The sequence below is a fragment of the Oncorhynchus masou genome, chromosome 25 (assembly GCF_036934945.1).
Source record: "Oncorhynchus masou masou isolate Uvic2021 chromosome 25, UVic_Omas_1.1, whole genome shotgun sequence".
Classification (NCBI taxonomy): Eukaryota; Metazoa; Chordata; class Actinopteri; order Salmoniformes; family Salmonidae; genus Oncorhynchus; species Oncorhynchus masou.
Genome location: NC_088236.1, coordinates 48,191,013 through 48,211,277, shown reverse-complemented (window position 1 = coordinate 48,211,277; position 20,265 = coordinate 48,191,013). Strand labels below are relative to the sequence as shown.

The 20,265-nt window shown below is 43.4% G+C and overlaps 1 protein-coding gene across 4 annotated transcripts in view; it reads right to left on the bottom strand.

Moving 5' to 3' along the window:
• Positions 1-14,451, bottom strand: part of LOC135514426 (SH2B adapter protein 3-like) — a 55,044-nt gene extending 40,593 nt beyond the window's left edge. For 2 of the 4 annotated variants that reach the window (XM_064937919.1, XM_064937922.1), the window contains exons 1-2: positions 14,364-14,451; positions 624-1,595 (exon numbers count right to left, since the gene is read on the bottom strand). In XM_064937919.1, coding sequence (XP_064793991.1) covers positions 624-1,568 — 945 coding nt within the window. In that variant the 5' untranslated portion in view covers positions 1,569-1,595; positions 14,364-14,451. Of the gene's footprint in view, positions 1-623; positions 1,596-2,210; positions 3,316-14,218; positions 14,310-14,363 lie in introns of those variants that run through there. The other 2 variants (XM_064937920.1, XM_064937921.1) reach the window with 2 other exon arrangements.
• Positions 14,452-20,265: the final 5,814 nt, after the last annotated feature.

The following is a 20,265-nucleotide window of genomic DNA, read 5'->3' as shown; positions in this document are numbered from 1 at the left end:
TTAGTCACGTGTCTGTGAAACTTGTTCAGTTTATGCATCTTGTTATGTTCATACTTACACATGTTAAGTTTGCTGAAAATAAATGCAGTTGACAGTGAGGGCACTTTTTTTTTGCTGAGTTTATGTGTGAAAGTTGTTTTGATTTAGAATGGACCATTATCATGCACCTGTATCGAAACCGGGTCAGCGGGATGTCATCTACGCACTTAAATAGCAAATGGAGGACACTTTTCCCCGCGGTTTATTTTCATGCCAGCTAGGTAGGCTATATTGCTGTTGTAAATATAAGCAATGTGCTTAATGTGTGTGTCTATAGTACCCCTTAGGGTACTACATCTATTGTAGTTACAAAGTTAACACTCGATGTGAGCCCAATATGGTTACTGCTCAGAGAAGGACCATGCCAGCTGAACTGAAATGTTTATGTCAAGCTTTAGTTCACCTGTATTTGACAGCCAGTTTAGGTAGAGCAACCTAAACATCACTTCCAAATTATCAGTGCTCTTGCAGCAGCAATTGCCAATAATAGGTGAAGCCCAGTTTAATGAAATGAAATCCCATCAGAGAGAGACAGATTAATGTGATAGTAGGAGGGGAGAGCCCAGTTCAGCAGGGGTCTTTACCTTGGGGGGGTCATAGAGCTCCAGCTGGAACCGCTCTCCTGCTCGGCCGTCTCTGATCTTCCTCACCAGTAGGCGGCAGCGCTCCCAGCGATGCTGCGTGTCCGAGATAGTGTCGTCAACCACCAGGTACCTCAGCTGCCCCTCTTTGCAGCTGCCCGCAGCCTGCGGCCCGCGCTTCACACTCTGCCTACTGCCAAACCTGCTGGCCAGACGGTCTAGGAGGTGGACCGCCATGGACGAGGCAGTGGTCTCGGGGGAGGGGTTCACAGTCAACGCTGACAACGATAAGGCCGCCACTTCGTCCAGAGTCCCTCCTATTCCCCTGTCCCCCGGCCCTCTCGACAGCAGGTCTTGAGGTGGGGGCAGGGGCTCCTTAAGAAGACAGCGCACGCTCTGCCTGATCTGGCTGACAGAGAAGTGTGTGACATCAGCAGCAGCGGAGGAGGGTGAGGTGGGAGTGTACCATTCAGACACAGGCCGCCGCTCTGACACAGACACCTCCTCCTGGCTGTGGCTCCGGGCTCGAGCTCGCACCCCTTGGTTGGCTGATGAGCACTGGAGGGGCTGCTCCACCACCCCGTGCTTCGGCTTTGGGTCCAGCACGGTGAGCAGGGCCGGGGCGCCAGGCTGGCCCGCCTCCCGGTAGTCTTGCACGCTGGAGGAGGAGGTGATGCGGAGCTGGCCCATCATGGGTGAAGGGGCCAATGTAGGGATCTTTTCGGCCACCTCGCTGTGGAAGTGCTGCTGGAACAGCTCGCTGAACTGCTTGGAGAAGCTGTCCGGTGGGATGACATCATGCTGTGGCCGCTCCCTGGCAAAGTTACGGTAGTGGTTGGCTAGTTTCCGGGCTGTGGCTATGGCATGCAACTCGCAGAATTCCCTCCAGCCACACGGTGCTGCAATGGAAGCTGTGGTTGTCGCCTGATGGATAGTGTCACCATTCATTGCAGTAACCAGCACAGCTGAGAATCACTACAAATTAAAAAGGTGTTGGGGGGACAGGGGAGGGAAGAGATGTATTATTAATAAGGGCCATTTTAATACATTCACTTACATTTGAAAAAAATCTATTGATATAGATCCAAGGCCTATTCAAATCAAACTTAAAACCTTCAACTATCATTAAGGACCTCTGTGCACCCAAAATCCAAGACCTTCGGAAGTCTAAGGGAAGAGTATGATACACAACATATAGTCGGACATTTGGAAAAGGAGAGCAGATTTCTGATTTTATATACCATACAATTAATTCAATTTATTTACAGATTAAGTATCTGCTGCACCCAAAAATGTCATTGATTCATTGGGAAAACACACACACACTTTCATAAAGAAGATTCTGATGAATCTGAAGAGCAACCAGAGGAAAAAGTTACTGGATGATTATAGTAGCCTCAGTCAAACTATTAAAGCATATATCCTTAAAAAAAGAAAAAGTGTGTGCTTGCTAGTCTTGAAGTAATTGTTGTAGCAAAGTAAGTCTATTTACCTCTATGACCATTGAAATGCAAATAATAAAGAGGGTGAGATGTCTAGTGTTCTTGCTTTCAGCAAGCATAATAAGGAAAAAGTATCCTGCTAGCCTACCTTGAGAACAACTTCATTACACCTCAACTCCAGAGTGGCGCAGCGGTCTAAGGCACTGCATCTCAGTGTTAGAGGGGTCACTACAGACACCCTGGTTCGATTCCAGGCTGTATCACAACCGGCTGTGATTGGGAGTCCCATAGGGCGGTGCACAATTGGCCCAGCGTCGTCCGGGTTTGGGCGGTGTAGGCCGTCATTTTAAATAAGAATTTGTTCTTAACTGGCTTGCCTAGTTAAATAAAAGGTTCAATACATTTTTTTTTACCTGACTTACTAAAAAGGAGGGACAATAAAACCTGATTAGATTAAGTCCAAATCAGTTTCATATGCTTTACAGAGGAAGAAGGCCACAATAATGGAGCCAATACAGTAATGTGACAGTGAATGAAGTGCAGATAGAGGAAGTTGGCTTTAGCATTTCTCAATGGATGCTGCAAACAGCTGAGGCTTCTCCTTTTTCAAGACGAGAGCCCATGTTGTGGACTACTGTTGCCAATACACACACTAGGCAGTCATCTGTGGCCTCTCCCTCCCTCGAGACAGAAGACCAAGGCCTATGAAACGTCAACATTCTGAGCTTAATTGTGATATTGTATAATTTTGGCCAGAATTCATTGCTTTTGTGGAAATAAGTCTAACGTCTAAGTCTCCAACTGCCTTCAATAACCGTAAGGTCACATGCTGTGGCATTTTTTCAATCAAATGAGATAACATACCAGTTTCCTTACCAATGGGTGCAGTGATCAAACCTCAGCTTTCTACTCTCATACACATTTTAACCGGAATAAGGAAATTAAACAAATCATTGAACGCTTCCTTTAAGTAATGGGTCAATGGACTGACGCATCCATCTCACCAAAATAGAGACATTCAATGACCCGTCTGAGAATGGAATTTTTTTCAAAATACAATCTCTGACTAGGGTTTGTTTTTCAACATGGCTCCCAACATCAAAAAGCAACACAACCCAATGCTGGAATTATGCTCTTTCATGGTGTATTAAACAATAATTTCCTCGTTACATACCTTCGCAGCAGAGTAAGGTCTACTAGAAGAAGTGGGGGCGAACCTTTCTCAACAGATCACAGAAACCACAGAATCAGGGGGAGTGTCCCAGCCATGCATGGAGGGGGGGGGGGAAAACAGTGCGGTATCTTGGACTGAAATCTCTAACCTAAATTGGACTGAGTGCCCCACTTTTTTCTGTTTTGGCTTACTATATATAATGCATAGGAGTCTGAGGCGTCACTTCAATGTGTGTCAGAGGCATAGGTAGCATCCAGATATATTGCGTCACCAACCATCAATGCCCCACTACCCTTCCTCCCCACCCAAAACCCCTGTACGCATGCTCCTGCTGGCACTCCCACCCCTGTCGCTGGCCCCTAGATCACCGTTTCTATCAGCGTAGCCAGCTCAGTCATGACTCAGCAGCCTCCAGCACTGCAACAAACACTTCCTCTCCTCCAGTGTGCCTGCCTTGCCCTGGCCTAGGCGGTCTCAGTCCCCCACATTCTCTTTGGGCTCAGCCGTGTGCCCAGTGACACTACCCAAACCCTCCTGCCTGGGTAATCAACAGTCCATACTCACTGTGCCATCATGTTTTACTAGAGGCAGAGCAGAGACATCCCTACACATACACAGCAGTGTCATGTGATATTATCAGCCCTAGTGGATGCCCTCTTGCAGTGTGGACCTATTTAGATATCTGAGGTCATATCTGTGCTCACACACACACACACACACACACACTACACAGTGTTTCTTGTTAGCCCTGGTGGGAACGGCGGTTACTTTAGGGCATGGAGAAGACAAAAGAGCCCTCACTGACTTGTTTACATCCTCAAGCCTGCTGCAGTGGGCCCAGTAAAGAGTTTATCCCGGGCAGATGACAAACACTCACCTTGAACATACCATGACACAGAGAAAGTTGACCGTTTTACTAAGGCTGTTTTTAGCAAGAGAAACCCCCCTCTATTCTTTGGCTACATAAGTAACTGTTAAAGTAGTCAATCCCCCGTTATCACACGATAACTTGAATCCAATCCAAAATGCTGTTGTTGATTGTGCTAATTTGGTGTTTGAATACAAGGAGATTTCAGGGAAGAAGAAAACACTGACAAACTGGGCACACAGAGAAGTATGTAAAAGCCACAAAATGGCCTGGGTCTCTGAGGGAGGGAACCCAGGTGGCAGACTCACTGAGACAAAAGATAACTCTAGCGGCCAGTTCTGCTTGGGCAGCAATCTCAGGAACAGGAAACCCTGCCCTGCCCGGGCCTGGCAACCAGCTCCAACAGAAACCCTACCCCTAGACTAGCCTGGAAACTGTGGGAGCCAGCTCCCATACAGTTCAATACCCTGAGCCAGAGAGGAAGCTGAAGTGCACACCAGCCAGCTTGAAGTCCACATACAGCAACAACATCATATTGGTGTAGGCTATGTGGGAAAGGGATGGGATACGTAGGCTGTGTTCAGTTCTCTGTGTCAACTCTTTGTCCATACAAAGCAATAATCTAAAGTGGTCGTAAAATATAGTATAGGCTACTAGTGGAGTATATTGTATTGGCAACTGGAGCATTTCTTTACCTCTCTAGCAGCTTCTGGGTACATTACCAGTATAGTTGATTCCTCTTTGGCAGAGGAGCCATAAAGTCTACTCTTTGTTTTAATCCCCAGTCCTTCAACATGCTTTACACACAACAATGCAAGCTCAGCCCAACACAATGTAGCTATACTTTAGACGCACAGAAGGAACTCAAACTATTTCCTGGATTTACACTGAAATATAAACGCAAACAAAATAAAAACGCAACATGCAACAATTTCAAAGATTTTACCGAGTTACAGTTCATAAGGAAATCAGTCAATCGAAATAAATAAATTAAGCCCTAATCTATGGATTTCACATTACAAGGAATACAGATATGCACCTGTTGGTTACAGATAGCTTTTAAAAAGTAGGGGCGTGGATAAGAAAACCAGTCAGTATCTGGTGTGACCACCATTTGTCTCATGCAACACGACACATCTCCTTCGCATATAGTTGATCTGGCTGTGGATTGTGGCCTGTGGAATGTTATCCCACTCCTCTTCAATCAATGTGCAAAGTTGCTGAATATTGTCGGGAACTGGAACACGCTGTAGAGCATCTAAAACATGCTTAAATGGGTGACATGTCTGGTGAGTATGCAGACCATGGAAGAACTGGGACATTTTCAGCTTCCAGGAATTGTGTACAGATCCATGCGAGAGGGGCCGTGCATTATCTTTGTGAAACATGAGGTGATGGTGGCAGATGAATGGCACAACAATGGGCCTCATGATCTCATCACAGTATCTCTCTGCATTCAAATTGCCATCGATAAAATGCAATTTGTTCGTTGCCTATAGCTTATGCCTGCTCATAACCACAGCGCAACTATGGGGCACTCTGTTCACAACATTGACATCAGCAAATCGCTGGCCCACTCGACGGCATACAAGCTGTCTGCCATCTGCCCAGTACAGATGAAACCGGGATTAATCCCTGAAGAGCACATTTCTCCAGCGTGCCAGTGGCCATCGAAGGTGAGCAATTGCCCACCGAAATCGGATACGACGCCAAACTGCAGTCAGGTCAAGACCCTGGTGAGGACGACAAGCAGCCATATTAGCTTCCCTGAGACGGTTTCTGACAATTTGTGCAGAAATTATTTGGTTGTGCAAACCCAGTTTCAGCAGCTGTCAGGGTGGCTGGTCTCAGATGACCCCGCAAGTGAAGAAGCCGGATGTAGAGGTCCTGGGCTGGCGTGGTAACACTTGGTCTGCGGTTGTGAGAACAGTGAGACGTACTGACAAATTCTCCAAATCGAGGAATTAACATTCAATTATCTGACAACAGCTCTGGTGGACATTCCAACAGTCAACAACCAACTGCACACTCATTTAAAAAACTTGACATCTGTGGCATTGTGTTTCATGACAAAACTGCACATTTTAGAGTGGTCTTTTATTGTCCCCAGCACAAGGTTTACCTGTGTAATGATCCTGCTGTTTAATCAGCTTCTTGATATGCCACACCTGTCAGGTGGATGGATTATCTTGATATAACCATTGCTATTTAAATGTACATTTTTACTTCTAATTACTACCACAAAGATGACTGCCGGTCCACCTACCATTGAATGTCAAGTTAATAGAATATACATGACAATTTATCTATATTTCCATAGGTTTCCTATGGAGGATTGACAGTATAATTTAACAGATATTCCATTCAATAAAACATTATCCGAAGTGTGGCACTCCAACCATCTTGAATGTTGACATTTTTTATATTTATTAAACATGAGCATGTTGTCTCAGCTGATGGCAACACAAAAACCTGAGATGATGTAAAATAGGCACTAATTGACTTTAAAAAGGTTAAACAAATTACATACTTTTATTAAAAACATTTTTATGTGGAAAATGATACAATAGTTTGACAAGCCTGTTTATAAGCTTTTAAATGATATCAACTCTCAACCGTTTCTCTTTTCCATTGATGAATGTATGGATGTCTCATAGTACAGTGGGGTATGTAAAATGGGTCAACATTGAGGACCGCGAATGTTCTGGCATTCAGGTCCAAAAAGTCACTTTCTGAGCACTTCTACGACGGGCAAATATGTACTGATGGTTTTGTTCAAATCAAAAGTGATAGAACTAAAATGGATTTACCCATAGCAGCGTGAAGTAGAGGTCCTGGAGCCAATGATAAATTAAAATAATTTGGGCAAAATTAGATCAAAAAAATATTTCCCACAAAATTAGATTACTCGTGTCTAAACAGAAATAAATAACATAACTCAAATTACTACACCAGAGAGCATAATTTAGCAACAGAGGATCAATAGCTTCTCAAACTGGCTGTGGATTAAGTTATAACAAGCACTTAAAGTCGGGAAGGCCGCAATTTGGGAAGCACTCGCACCTAATATAGAACAGCTTGATGCATTGTGGCCATAGAATGCAGTTGAAGTCGGAAGTTTACATACACTTAGGTTGGAGTCATTAAAACTCGTTTTTCAACCACTCCACAAATTTATGGTTAACAAACTATAGTTTTGGCAAGTCGGTTAGGACATTACTTTGTGCATGACAAGTAATTTTTCCACATGACATCATAGGAAAATCAAAAGAAATCAGCCAAGACCTTAGAAAAAGAATCTGGTTCATCCTTGGAAGCAATTTCCAAACGCCTGAAGGTACCACGTTATTCTGTAGAAACAATAGTACGCAAGTATAAATACCATGGGACCACGCAGCAGTCATACCACTCAGGAAGGAGATGCCGTCTGTCTCCTAGAAATGAACGTACTTTGGTGGGAAAAGCGCAAATCAATCCCAGAACAACAGTTAAGGACCTTGTGAAGATGCTGGAGGAAACAGGTACAAAAGTATCTGTATCCACAGTAAAAACAAGTCCTATATCCACATAACCTGAAAGGCCGCTCAGCAAGGAAGAAGCCACAGCTCCAAAACCACCATAAAAAAGCCAGACTACGGTTTGCAACTGCACATGGGGACAAAGATCGTACTTTTTGGAGAAATGTCCTCTGGTCTGATGAAACAAAACTAGAACTGTTTGGCCATCAGGACAACAAAGTCAAGGTATTGGAGTGGCCATCACAAAGCCCTGACCACAATCCCATAGAAAATGTGTGGGCAGAACTGAAAAAGTGTGTGCGAGCAAGGTCAACAAACCTGACTCAGTTACACCAGCTCTGTCAGGAGGAATGGGCCAAAATTCACACAACTTATTGTGGGAAGCTTGTGGAAGGCTACCCGAAACGTTTGACCCAAGTTAAACAATTTGAAGGCAATGCTACCAAATACTAATTGAGTGTATGTAAACTTCTAACCCACTGGGAATGTGATGAAAAAAAAGCTGAAATAAATCATACCCCTCTCTGAAACTAAGGGTACAAGCCCAAACCATGAAAAACAGCCCCAGGCCATTATTCCTCCTCCACCAAGGTAGCGTTCCCCTGCCTTCCGCCAAACCCAAATGAGTCCATTGGACTGCCAATTGGTGTAGAGCGCTTCATCACTCCAGAGAACGCTTTTCCACTGCTCCAGAGTCCAATGGCAGCGAGCTTTACATCACTCCAGCTGATGCTTGGCATTGCGCATGGTGATATAAGGCTTGTGTGCAGCTGCCAGTCTATTTCATGAAGCAAACAGTTATTGTGCTTACATTGCTTCCAAAGGCAGTTTGGAACTCGGTATTGAGTGTTGCAACCAAGGACAGACAGATTTTTACGCGCTACACGCTTTACAGAAAAGGACCGCCGAGTGCTGAGCTTGTGTGGCCTACCACTTCGCGGCTGAGCCGTTGTTGCACCTAGTCGTTTCCACTTCACAATAACAGCACTTACAGTTGACCGGGGAAGCTCTCGCAGGACAAAATTTGACGAACTGACTTGTTGGAAAGGTGGTATCCTATGGCGGTGCCACGTTTAAAGTCACAGCTCTTCAGTAAGACCATTCTACTGCCAGTGTGTGTCTATGGAGATTGCATGGTTGTGTGCTCAATGTATACACCTGCCAGCAACAGGTGTGGCTGAAATAGCCAAATCCACAAATTTGAAGGGGTGTCCGCCTACTTTTGTATATATAGTATAGCAGTGAGTGCTGCCAAGAGGTTATTCGAACATGTATTGACTTGGGTGTGAATACTTATGTATACTTAACGAAAATATAAAACGCAACATGTAAAAAGTGTTGGTTTCATGAGCTATAATAAAATGATCCCAGAAATAAGCACAAAAAAGCTTATTTTTCAGATTTTCCTTTCTAAGTGACCCCAAACTTTTGAATGTTAGTGTATGTAAATAAAGTATTTTAGTGTTTTATTTGTAATAAATTGGCAAAGATGTGTGTTTTCTTTGTCATTATGGGGTATTATGTGTAAATTGAGGAATAAAATAACGTATTACATTTTAGAACAAGGCTGTAATGTAACAAAATGTGGAAAAATGAGTCTGAATACTTTCCGGATGTACTGTACCTCAAAGGAATTTTAACGGTGTACACCTGTCAAGTGGCGCAGTGGTCTAAGGCACTGCATCGAACCCACTATAGAGTCTGGGTTCGAGTCCAGGCTCTGTTGCAGTCGGCCGTGCCTGGGGGCGGCGCCCAGTGTCATCCGGGTTAGGGGAGGGTTTGGCCGGCAGGTATGTCCTAGTCCAATCGCGCACTAGCGACTCCTTTGGCAGGCCGGGCGCAGTGCACGTGTTTGCGAGGTGTAATTAAAATATAGACAACAACAAAAAAATGAACAAACAAAAAAAATATATAGCAATAACGGTGTGCACAGTTTTAGGAGACATGACACCAATACCTTCACATTTGTTTAACTGACTGATTAGCGCAACTGTTTTCTTTTAGTTATAATTCCATGACAGACTCCAAACAAAATCCATCAAAATCCCTGATCAGAAATTTCATAATTATGAATGTCATTCTCTTCATGGTTACATGTCCTGAATAGGTACAATATCCTCCTTTGCATGTTTGGGTGTTATTCTAGACATTATTATTATTTTACCCCCTTTTCTCCCCAATTTCGTGGTATCCAATTGTTAGTAGTTAGTAGTCTACTATCTTGTCTCATCGCCCGTACGGGCTCGGGAGGGACGAAGGTCGAAAGTCATGCGTCCTCCGAAACAACCCAACCAAGCCGCACTGCTTCTTTAACACACCGCGCATCCAACCCGGAAGCCAGCCGCACACACCAATGTGTCGGAGGAAACACCGTGCACCTGGCGAGCACCGTGCACCTGGTTAGCGTGCACTGCGCCCGGCCCGACGAGACAATGATATCCCTACCGGCCAAACCCTCATTAAACCCGGTCACGGCCGGCTGCGACAGAGCCTGGGTCTCTGGTGGCACAGCTAGCCCTGCAATGCAGTGCCACTGCACCACCCGGGAGGCCCCTAGACCACTGCGCCACCCGGGAGGGAGGCCCTTACACATTATTTTTTACGATGCATCGTTAATAGTCAATGTCTGACGATGTCACACCCATTTCCCAAAACACCACACAGTGTACTTGTTACAAAGTGGAACTTAACTGTCTTACAGGAGCTGTCCCGTGCTGAAAATTATTACAGAAAATAAGCTAAAAAGAGTTCACTGTAGCTCAAATCTATTGTAATCTTTTTTTCATTTTTAAATACAGATTTCCCATCAAGACAAGAAATGTGCTGTAGCCTATTATGTAATTAAGTGTTTGTATCATGTTTGCCATGTGTAAATTGTTTTCTTGTTATTTTGTATGAAACGTTTGTCAGTTCTGCATTTCTTCAGGTTGCGTAAACTGTGAGCAAGAATGAATAAAGCTATTATGGAAAATATCAACTTGACCTAAAAATAGGATATGATGATATTGCTTTTTGTAATTGCTCAACAAGCCTAAAAGGTCGGCAGAAATTGTGCTTCAAGTCGGCCTACAGATATTCTATAATTAAACATGAAGCAGCCTGGCCTAGGCTACAAGTGAAGCAACATTGCCATATAAGAAATATGTTGACCTTTCGGTTATTGGTTAGGCTACAGTGAAATGTGTGAGCTTTCAGATGAGTAGCCTATAGGCCTAATAGATACAAATACTGCTCTGCTTGGAGAAGAGGGGGAGGGGAGGAGCAGACACGGAAGAAAAAAAACAAGGAAATCAAGATAGCAGTGACAGCTGAACAGACCTCATCCAAAGGACATTGACTTCTCAAACACTGCAGAAAGCTAACCCAATACGATGCCCTGTCCACCATATTTATGATGCCCTGTCCAACTTTTTAATTCAGCCACTTACTTAGATAACTAGCAAGATCAAATTAGGAGTCGCGCTAACATAGAATTCAGAAAGAAAATTGTCACTTAGCCTAATGCAGCATTCACGTCATGTCAGTTCACCTTCAACCAATCAGATGACCAAATGTAATCCAAAGGGTAGCATTTGACACCTTGAGTTTTCTAGCGAAGATTAGGGTTCCTATGCTTAAATGTTGCTGATGCCAGACAGATCTTACAACACCTAAATAGGTATTTTAAGTATCAGCTAACTGCATGATATGTTATAGAAATGTGTCAGTCGATGATGTGGCATGCAACCATTGGTAGCCTAGTGGTGTTGGGCCAGTAACCCGAAAGTTCCCCGTTTCGAATTCCTGAGCCGACAAAGGTGAAAAACCTGTCGATGAGCAAGGCATTTAACCCCCATTTGCTCAAGGGGAATCGTACTTTATGGCTGACCCTGAAAAACAACCCTTTCCACTTTTCTTAGGCCTACAAATTCTGCCATGCATTGAAATCTCCATGTGGAGCCCTCTGTGCAGTGTGTGGTGAATTCACAAAGAGGTTGTGGAGCCTATACAGAGTAGTCTACTTTTAGTGGAGTGCAAATCCAGCCTCAGCCCATCCATAGTTTTTGAGAGAACACTGATTAGCCAGTCCAAGCCAACCCAAGGGATATTCAGATTAGATACCAAGTGTGGAGGGGTGTGACCACTGATCTTTAATTTTAAAGGCCCACCTCTTCAAATCAAATCACATTTTTTATTTGTCACATGAGCCAAATGTTATGTTATTTAACTAGGCAAGTCAGAAGGCCTTCTGCGGGGATCAGGACAATTTATATTAGGACAAAACACAACAACACTACATAAAGAGAGACCTAAGTCAACACAGCATGTCAGCAACACATGAAAACACAGCATGGTAGCAACAACATGACAACATGGTAGAAATGCAACATGGTAGCACCATAAAACATGGTACAAACATTATTTGGGCACAGACAACAGCACAACGGGCAACAAGGTAGAGACAACAATACATCACGCAAAGCAGACACAACTGTCAGTAAGAGAGAGTCCGTGATTGAGTCTTTGAATAAAGAGATTGGGATAAAACTGTCCAGTTGTTTGTTGCAGCTCCATCCAGCCGCAGCGAACTGAAAAGAGGAGCGACCCAGGGATGTGTGTGCTTTGGGAACCTTTAACAGAGTGTGACTGGCAGAACAGTGTTGTATGTGGAGGATGAGGGCTGCAGTAGATATCTCAGATAGGGGGAGTGAGACTAAGAGGGTTTTATAAATAAGCATCAACCAGTGGGTCTTGCGACAGGTATACAGAGGTGACCAGTTTACAACAGGTGTACTGTAGACCTTATAGTGAAATGCTTACTTACACGCCCTTAATTAACCAACAATGCAGTTCTAAGAAAAATAAGTTTGAAGTAAAAAATAGTGGAAAAAGTCAAGGGGTCTAAATGCTTTCCAAATGCACTGTATATTTGCTCATGTTTGGTGGGTCTGGTATAGCCTGGTATCCAAACTGATTATCACTCAGATTTTTTACAAAAATAGTCAGTTAGTTTAATGTCGCGTTCACGTCATGTCAGTTCACCTTCAACCAATCAGAAGACCAAATGTAATCCAAAGTGTAGCATTTGCCAACTTGAGTTTTCTAGCTAAGACTGGGGTTCCTATGCTTAAACGTTGCTGACACCAGACAGATCTTACAACACCTAAATAGGTATTTTAAGTATCAGCTAACTGCATAATGTTATAGAAATGTGTCAGTCGATGATGTGGCATGCAACCATGGATAGCCTAGTGGCGTTGGGCTAGTATCCCAAAACGTGGTTGCGAATTCCCGTGCCGACAAAGGTGACAAACCTGTCGATGAGCAAGCATTTAACTCCCATTTGCTCAAGGGGCACCGTACTTCTATGGCTGACCCTGTAAAACAACATATTCCACTGTACTTATCCAGTGTATGTGACAAAAAAAATAAAAATGGGTTGCACTCCACCAAGCATTCTCCTTAGTGAAATATCACTGTTGCTTGCATAATTAGGCCTAGAAATTTCACATTTCATCAAAGCAGAGGAGCCCTCTGCGTAGTGAATTCACAGAGGCTGTGGAGCCTCTACGGAGTAGTCTACTTCTAGTGGAGAGAAAATCCAGCCTTAGCCCACCCATAGTTTTTGGGAGGACGCTGATTAGCCAGTCCAAGCCAACCCAAGGGATATTAAGTTTGGATCAGATACCAAGTGTGATCTTTGTGTGTCACTGATCTGTATGTGACCCCAAGCAGCAAGTGACCTATTTAAAGAAATTGACAGGCTTGTGCAGTAGCACAGTATACAACCACCCTCTGAGCAACCGGAGGATGGGTGTAGTATATTTTGTGCTGCTTGGTTCTTCAGTAGTTTTCACCGTTGCAAAATTTTGTTCAACAGGGCAACATCTTGTAGAGCGTTCAGATAAACATAATGTAGAAGAAAATGCATGTCTAGCAAGCAAATGTATGCCTGACAAGTACGAATTGTGCCAGCTGAGTTTTTTAAATGCCATGTCTATCTGCATAGTTCACTACATTTCACCCTTCTGAATGCGACCCTGGAGTTCAGACAGCAACATTTCCATTTACCCAAACGACATGTTCATTAGGCAAATGTTACAAATAGACATGATTCCTTATTCAACATGTCAGAGGGATGTGAGTTCTACATAACTATAACGTTACAGAACTGCACTGAACGTGCCCTGGTGTAATGTTTCTGGTATTGTGTTTCAGTAAAAACAGTATTACATCAACATTCAGCAAGGTTGGCTGTTTTACTAACTAAATAAATAAATCCAGTTCGTGGTCTAACGTGGTAGTCTTTCTGAGAACAAGTATGCTAGTTAGCTATCAAAATGGTTTGCAAGAAGTAACCCAAAGTAGTGGCAACCAGTCCTCGCCTCAGTGATGGAGAGGACAGCTCTTTAAATGTCATCCAGAAAAGTACACTAGATAGCTATCAACAGTAAAACACATTTGGAGTTCGTTATCAACCTTTCCCGAAAATACTTTCTGAACAACTAACGACAAGCAAGCCACCATATTCTTTATGCCACTTATTCCAACGATTGATGTTTTGAGCACTACAGAAACAAGACCAAATTTGACACGGCTCTTGACAACATACTTACTTCTCTGTTATTTTGTTGGATGAGCACACGTAGCACGACGACGTACCAAAAATGTGACGTAGCATAACCCATATGCGTTGAGAAACATTTATAATAACTAAAACCAACCTCGGTAAATAATAATAAATATGTATTTAAAATGTACCTGCATGCCCAAAAGCCCGTTGCTTTCTCTCTCATTTTGAATGCGTGCAACAAGCTACAAACTTTCAGGAAGGAAATTGACTGATGTGACACCAGCAACATTAGCAATATCGTGGTGATCAGTTCCGGGTGACGTTCCAGCAACACCTTCAAACTAAAAGTACGGACCTAAATCAAATCAAATTCAAATCAAATTTATTTATATAGCCCTTCGTACATCAGCTGATATCAGACAGGAAAAAAAGAAAAAAGAAAGAAAAAGTACCAATGGCAGTGAAATTAATTGTGAATTCTTAACAATTCATTAATGACATTTCAGCCATTATTATAAATTGTTGGTGAAATAATTGCTGGTGAAATAGATATTTTATTTACTATTGCATAATCAGTATCTAACTCAGAGGAGGCTGGTGGCTGAAATGGAATAAATGGAAAGGATTCAAAAATATTGTGTTTTATAACATTCAATTTATTCCATTCCAGCCAATACAATGATCCCGCCTTCCTATAGCTACTACCACCAGCCTCCACTGAAAACTCAATAGAGAATGAAAATTATATCTGTGTTAACCCATGGAAAAATCCAGGGCAGGATAATCTGGGGCCATTTCACTTTTTAATAAAATATAGGACAAAACACACATCATGACAATCTACTTCCGGCGCCGACAGAGATGGCCGCCTCGCTTCGCGTTCCTAGGAAACTATGCAGTTTTTTGTTTTTTTACGTGTTATTTCTTACATTAGTACCCCAGGTCATCTTAGGTTTCATTACATACAGTCGAGAAGAACTACTGTATATAAGATCAGCGTCAACTCACCATCAGTACGACCAAGAATATGTTTTTTGCGACGCGGATCCTGTGTTCTGCCTTACAAACAGGACAACGGAATGGATCGCATGCAGCGACCCAAAAAACGACTCCGAAAAAGAGGGAAACGTGGCGGTCTTCTGGTCAGACTACGGAGACGGGCACATCGTGCCCCACTTCCTAGCATTCTTCTTGCCAATGTCCAGTCTCTTGACAACAAGGTTGATGAAATCCGAGCAAGGGTAGCATTCCAGAGGGACATCAGAGACTGTAATGTTCTGTGCTTCACGGAAACATGGCTCACTGGAGAGACGCTATCCGAAGCGGTGCAGCCAACGGGTTTCCCCACGCATCGCGCCGACAGAAACAAACACCTTTCTGGTAAGAAGAGGGGTGGGGGTGTATGCCTTATGGCTAACGAGGCATGGTGCGATGAAAGTAACATACAGGAACTCAAATCCTTCTGTTCACCTGATTTAGAATTCCTCACAATCAAATGTAGACCGCATTATCTACCAAGAGAATTCGCTTCGATTATAATCACAGCCGTAAATATCCCCCCCCAAGCAGACACATCGATGGCTCTGAACGAACTTTATTTAACTCTTTGCAAACTGGAAACCATTTATCCGGAGGCTGCATTCATTGTTGTTGGGGATTTTAACAAGGCTAATCTGAAAACAAGACTCCCTAAATTTTATCAGCATATCGATTGCGCAACCAGGGGCGGAAAAACCTTGGATCACTGTTACTCTTACTTCCGCGACGCATATAAGGCCCTGCCACGCCCCCCTTTCGGAAAAGCTGACCACGACTCCATTTTGCTGATACCTGCCTACAGACAAAAGCTAAAAAAAGAAGCTCCCACGCTGAGGTCTGTCCAACGCTGGTCCGACCAAGCTGACTCCACACTCCAAGACTGCTTCCATCACGTGGACTGGGACATGTTTCGTATTGCGTCAGATAACAACATTGACGAATACGCTGATTCGGTGTGCGAGTTCATTAGAATGTGCGTTGAAGATGTCGTTCCCATAGCAACGATTAAAACATTCCCTAACCAGAAACCTTGGATTGATGGCAGCATTCGCGTGAAACTGAAAGCGCAAACCACTGCTTTCAATCAGGGCAAGGTGTCTGGTAACATGACTGAATACAAACAATGCAGCTATTCCCTCTGTAAGGCTATCAAACAAGCTAAGCGTCAGTACAGAGACAAAGTAGAATCCCAATTCAACGGCTCAGACACAAGAGGCATGTGGCAGGCTCTACAGTCAATCACGGACTACAGGAAGAAATCCAGCCCAGTCACGGACCAGGATGTCTTGCTCCCAGGCAGACTAAATAACTTTTTTGCCCGCTTTGAGGACAATACAGTGCCACTGACACTGCCTGCAACGGAAAAATGCGGTCTCTCCTTCACTGCAGCCGAGGTGAGTAAAACATTTAAACGTGTTAACCCTCGCAAGGCTGCAGGCCCAGACGGCATCCCCAGCCGCGCCCTCAGAGCATGCGCAGACCAGCTGGCTGGTGTGTTTAAGGACATATTCAATCAATCCCTATACTAGTCTGCTGTTCCCACATGCTTCAAGAGGGCCACCATTGTTCCTGTTCCCAAGAAAGCTAAGGTAACTGAGCTAAACGACTACCGCCCGTAGCACTCACTTCCGTCATCATGAAGTGCTTTGAGAGACTAGTCAAGGACCATATCACCTCCACCCTACCTGACACCCTAGACCCACTCCAATTTGCTTACCGCTCAAATAGGTCCACAGACGATGCAATCTCAACCACACTGCACACTGCCCTAACCCATCTGGACAAGAGGAATACCTATGTGAGAATGCTGTTCATCGACTACAGCTCGGCATTCAACACCATAGTACCCTCCAAGCTCGTCATCAAGCTCGAGACCCTGGGTCTCGACCCCGCCCTGTGCAACTGGGTACTGGACTTCCTGACGGGCCGCCCCCAGGTGGTGAGGGTAGGTAACAACATCTCCTCACCGCTGATCCTCAACACTGGGGCACCACAAGGGTGCGTTCTGAGCCCTCTCCTGTACTCCCTGTTCACCCACGACTGCGTGGCCACGCACGCCTCCAACTCAATCATCAAGTTTGCGGACGACACAACAGTGGTAGGCTTGATTACCAACAACGACGAGACGGCCTACAGGGAGGAGGTGAGGGCCCTCGGAGTGTGGTGTCAGGAAAATAACCTCACACTCAACATCAACAAAACTAAGGAGATGATTGTGGACTTCAGGAAACAGCAGAGGGAACACCCCCCTATCCACATCGATGGAACAGTAGTGGAGAGAGTAGCAAGTTTTAAGTTCCTTGGCATACACATCACAGACAAACTGAATTGGTCCACTCACACAGACAGCATCGTGAAGAAGGCGCAGCAGCGCCTCTTCAACCTCAGGAGGCTCAAAAAATTTGGCTTGTCACCAAAAGCACTCACAAACTTCTACAGATGCACAATCGAGAGCATCCTGGCGGGCTGTATCACCGCCTGGTACGGCAACTGCTCCGCCCTCAACCGTAAGGCTCTCCAGAGGGTAGTGAGGTCTGCACAACGCATCACCGGGGGCAAACTACCTGCCCTCCAGGACACCTACACCACCCGATGTTACAGGAAGGCCATAAAGATTATCAAGGACATCAACCACCCGAGCCACTGCCTGTTCACCCCGCTATCATCCAGAAGGCGAGGTCAGTACAGGTGCATCAAAGCTGGGACCGAGAGACTGAAAAACAGCTTCTATCTCAAGGCCATCAGACTGTTAAACAGCCACCACTAACATTGAGTGGCTGCTGCCAACACACTGACACTGACTCAACTCCAGCCACTTTAATAATGGGAATTGATGGGAAATGATGTAAATATATCACTAGCCACTTTAAACAATGCTACCTTATATAATGTTACTTACCCTACATTATTCATCTCATATGCATACGTATATACTGTACTCTATATCATTGACTGCATCCTTATGTAATACATGTATCACTAGCCACTTTAACTATGCCACTTTGTTTACATACTCATCTCATATGTATATACTGTACTCGATACCATCTACTGTATCTTGCCTATGCTGCTCTGTACCATCACTCATTCATATATCCTTATGTACATATTCGTTATCCCCTTACACTGTGTATAAGACAGTAGTTTAGGAATTGTTAGTTAGATTACTTGTTGGTTATTACTGCATTGTCGGAACTAGAAGCACAAGCATTTCGCTACACTCGCATTAACATCTGCTAACCATGTGTATGTGACAAATAAAATTTGATTTGATTTGAAGACAACACTACATAAAGAGAGACCTAAGACAAGAACATAGCATGGCAGCAACACATGAAAACACAGCATGGTAGCATCACAACATGACAACAACATGGTAGAAACACAACATGGTAGCAGCACAAAACATGGTACAAACATTATTGGGCAGAGACAACAGCACAAAGGGCATGAAGGTAGAAACAACAATACATCACGCAAAGCAGCCACAACTGTCAGCATTTTGACATGTTCCTCCAGTTTTTCCGACTTCTAGGTAGATTTTAAACCACTTAACCAAAAAATGTCCCCAAGCTTTCACTATAATTGTAAAGCCATAGTTAGTTACTTTGTTGCTTTGACATTACTGAAGATTATTTGTTTCACATGATTAGTGATTAATTTAGGTTTGTCGCTCATTTTAAAATCAACCCTCATTTTAATATGGTGGGAAAAAAATCCTAATTCGTTTTTTTTTTCAAAAGAAACATTGAACATTAATTAATAAGTAGCCAAATCATAGTGTGGAAGCAGGTGAGCTGGTTCTACTCCTTTTGGCCATTTTCATGTGTTTTGTGGTGGAAAACTGAGCAGGTCGGGCATAAACATGTCAAACCTGATACCCATAGATAGATAGGCTAGACATGTTTTAACAATTCCACATTGTTTTGTGAAGCTTGCATTCAAATAGCCCATTATGTTGAAGAAGTGTCCATTCCACCTGTCATAAGGGGAGTTATGGCTGATTTAAGATGAAAACTTCAACCCTGTTACTTTAATTGACACTTACTATAGTAATTGTTCTTAATTTGAAACCTCTTGAGATGGGAAGAAATGCTTTTTTATGAATTTGAACATGTGCTCTTTATGACAATGCTGTGACATCGGCTGATGTAAAAAAGGCTTCATAAATACATTTGATTGATTGACAATGTTAAAATTAGGTTAAATAAAATGTTTTGACCAAATTACACTACCCAAAAGGCATCTTGTTGGTGAAATGACCCGTATGTATAGCCTATATATAATCATGTTTAATGAGAATGTAACATAAAATACTCCAATACTATGACGTTCGTATGCCATTTATTCGCAGGACTTTTATTTTGCATATCACAGAGATAAGGGCATGTTTGTAGGCAGCTGTTGGTTGGCTTTTCTGGCTTCACATAGATGAAACTCTACATGGAAAAAAGTTGGCCTCATTTCCGCTGTCAAAATTGCTGTGGTCGAGTGCATGTTTTCAGGTTTCACCAGTGCTTGACTTGGGCAGGAGGACACTGGAGCTGAGTACCGGCACCTAAAATATTCTACTGCTTGAGCTCCTGTCCCACTTACAGAATATTAGCTCAAAAGTATTGTGGCTCTCCTGCACCTTAGTATAAACAGTGCTGGCACCCAAAATTAGTACCAGCCCCCAGGGGCACAACTTTCACTGGGGAGGTGGGGATTCCCTCTCACTTCTAAAACCAAGGTTGTGCCCCTGCCAGCACGTATTTCAGACCAAGTCAAGCATTGGGTTTCACCCCCAGTAGAAGATTAGGCTAGCTTATGCATTTAATATAAATGTAATTATTTAAAGTAGCTCATAAAACAAGTTAATTTCGTATTGATATGTTGGGGAAACAGAACAAGTGAAATGTGCAAGAATAAATTTAAAGAAATGATTCAATGCTGTTATTTGAATTATTATTTAGACTATAATGTTAGACTTAAAGTTTAGTGTTAAAAAACAACACATTACATCCTTATAACACTAATAAATAAAACTACGAATTGTCTTGTTGTAGATTT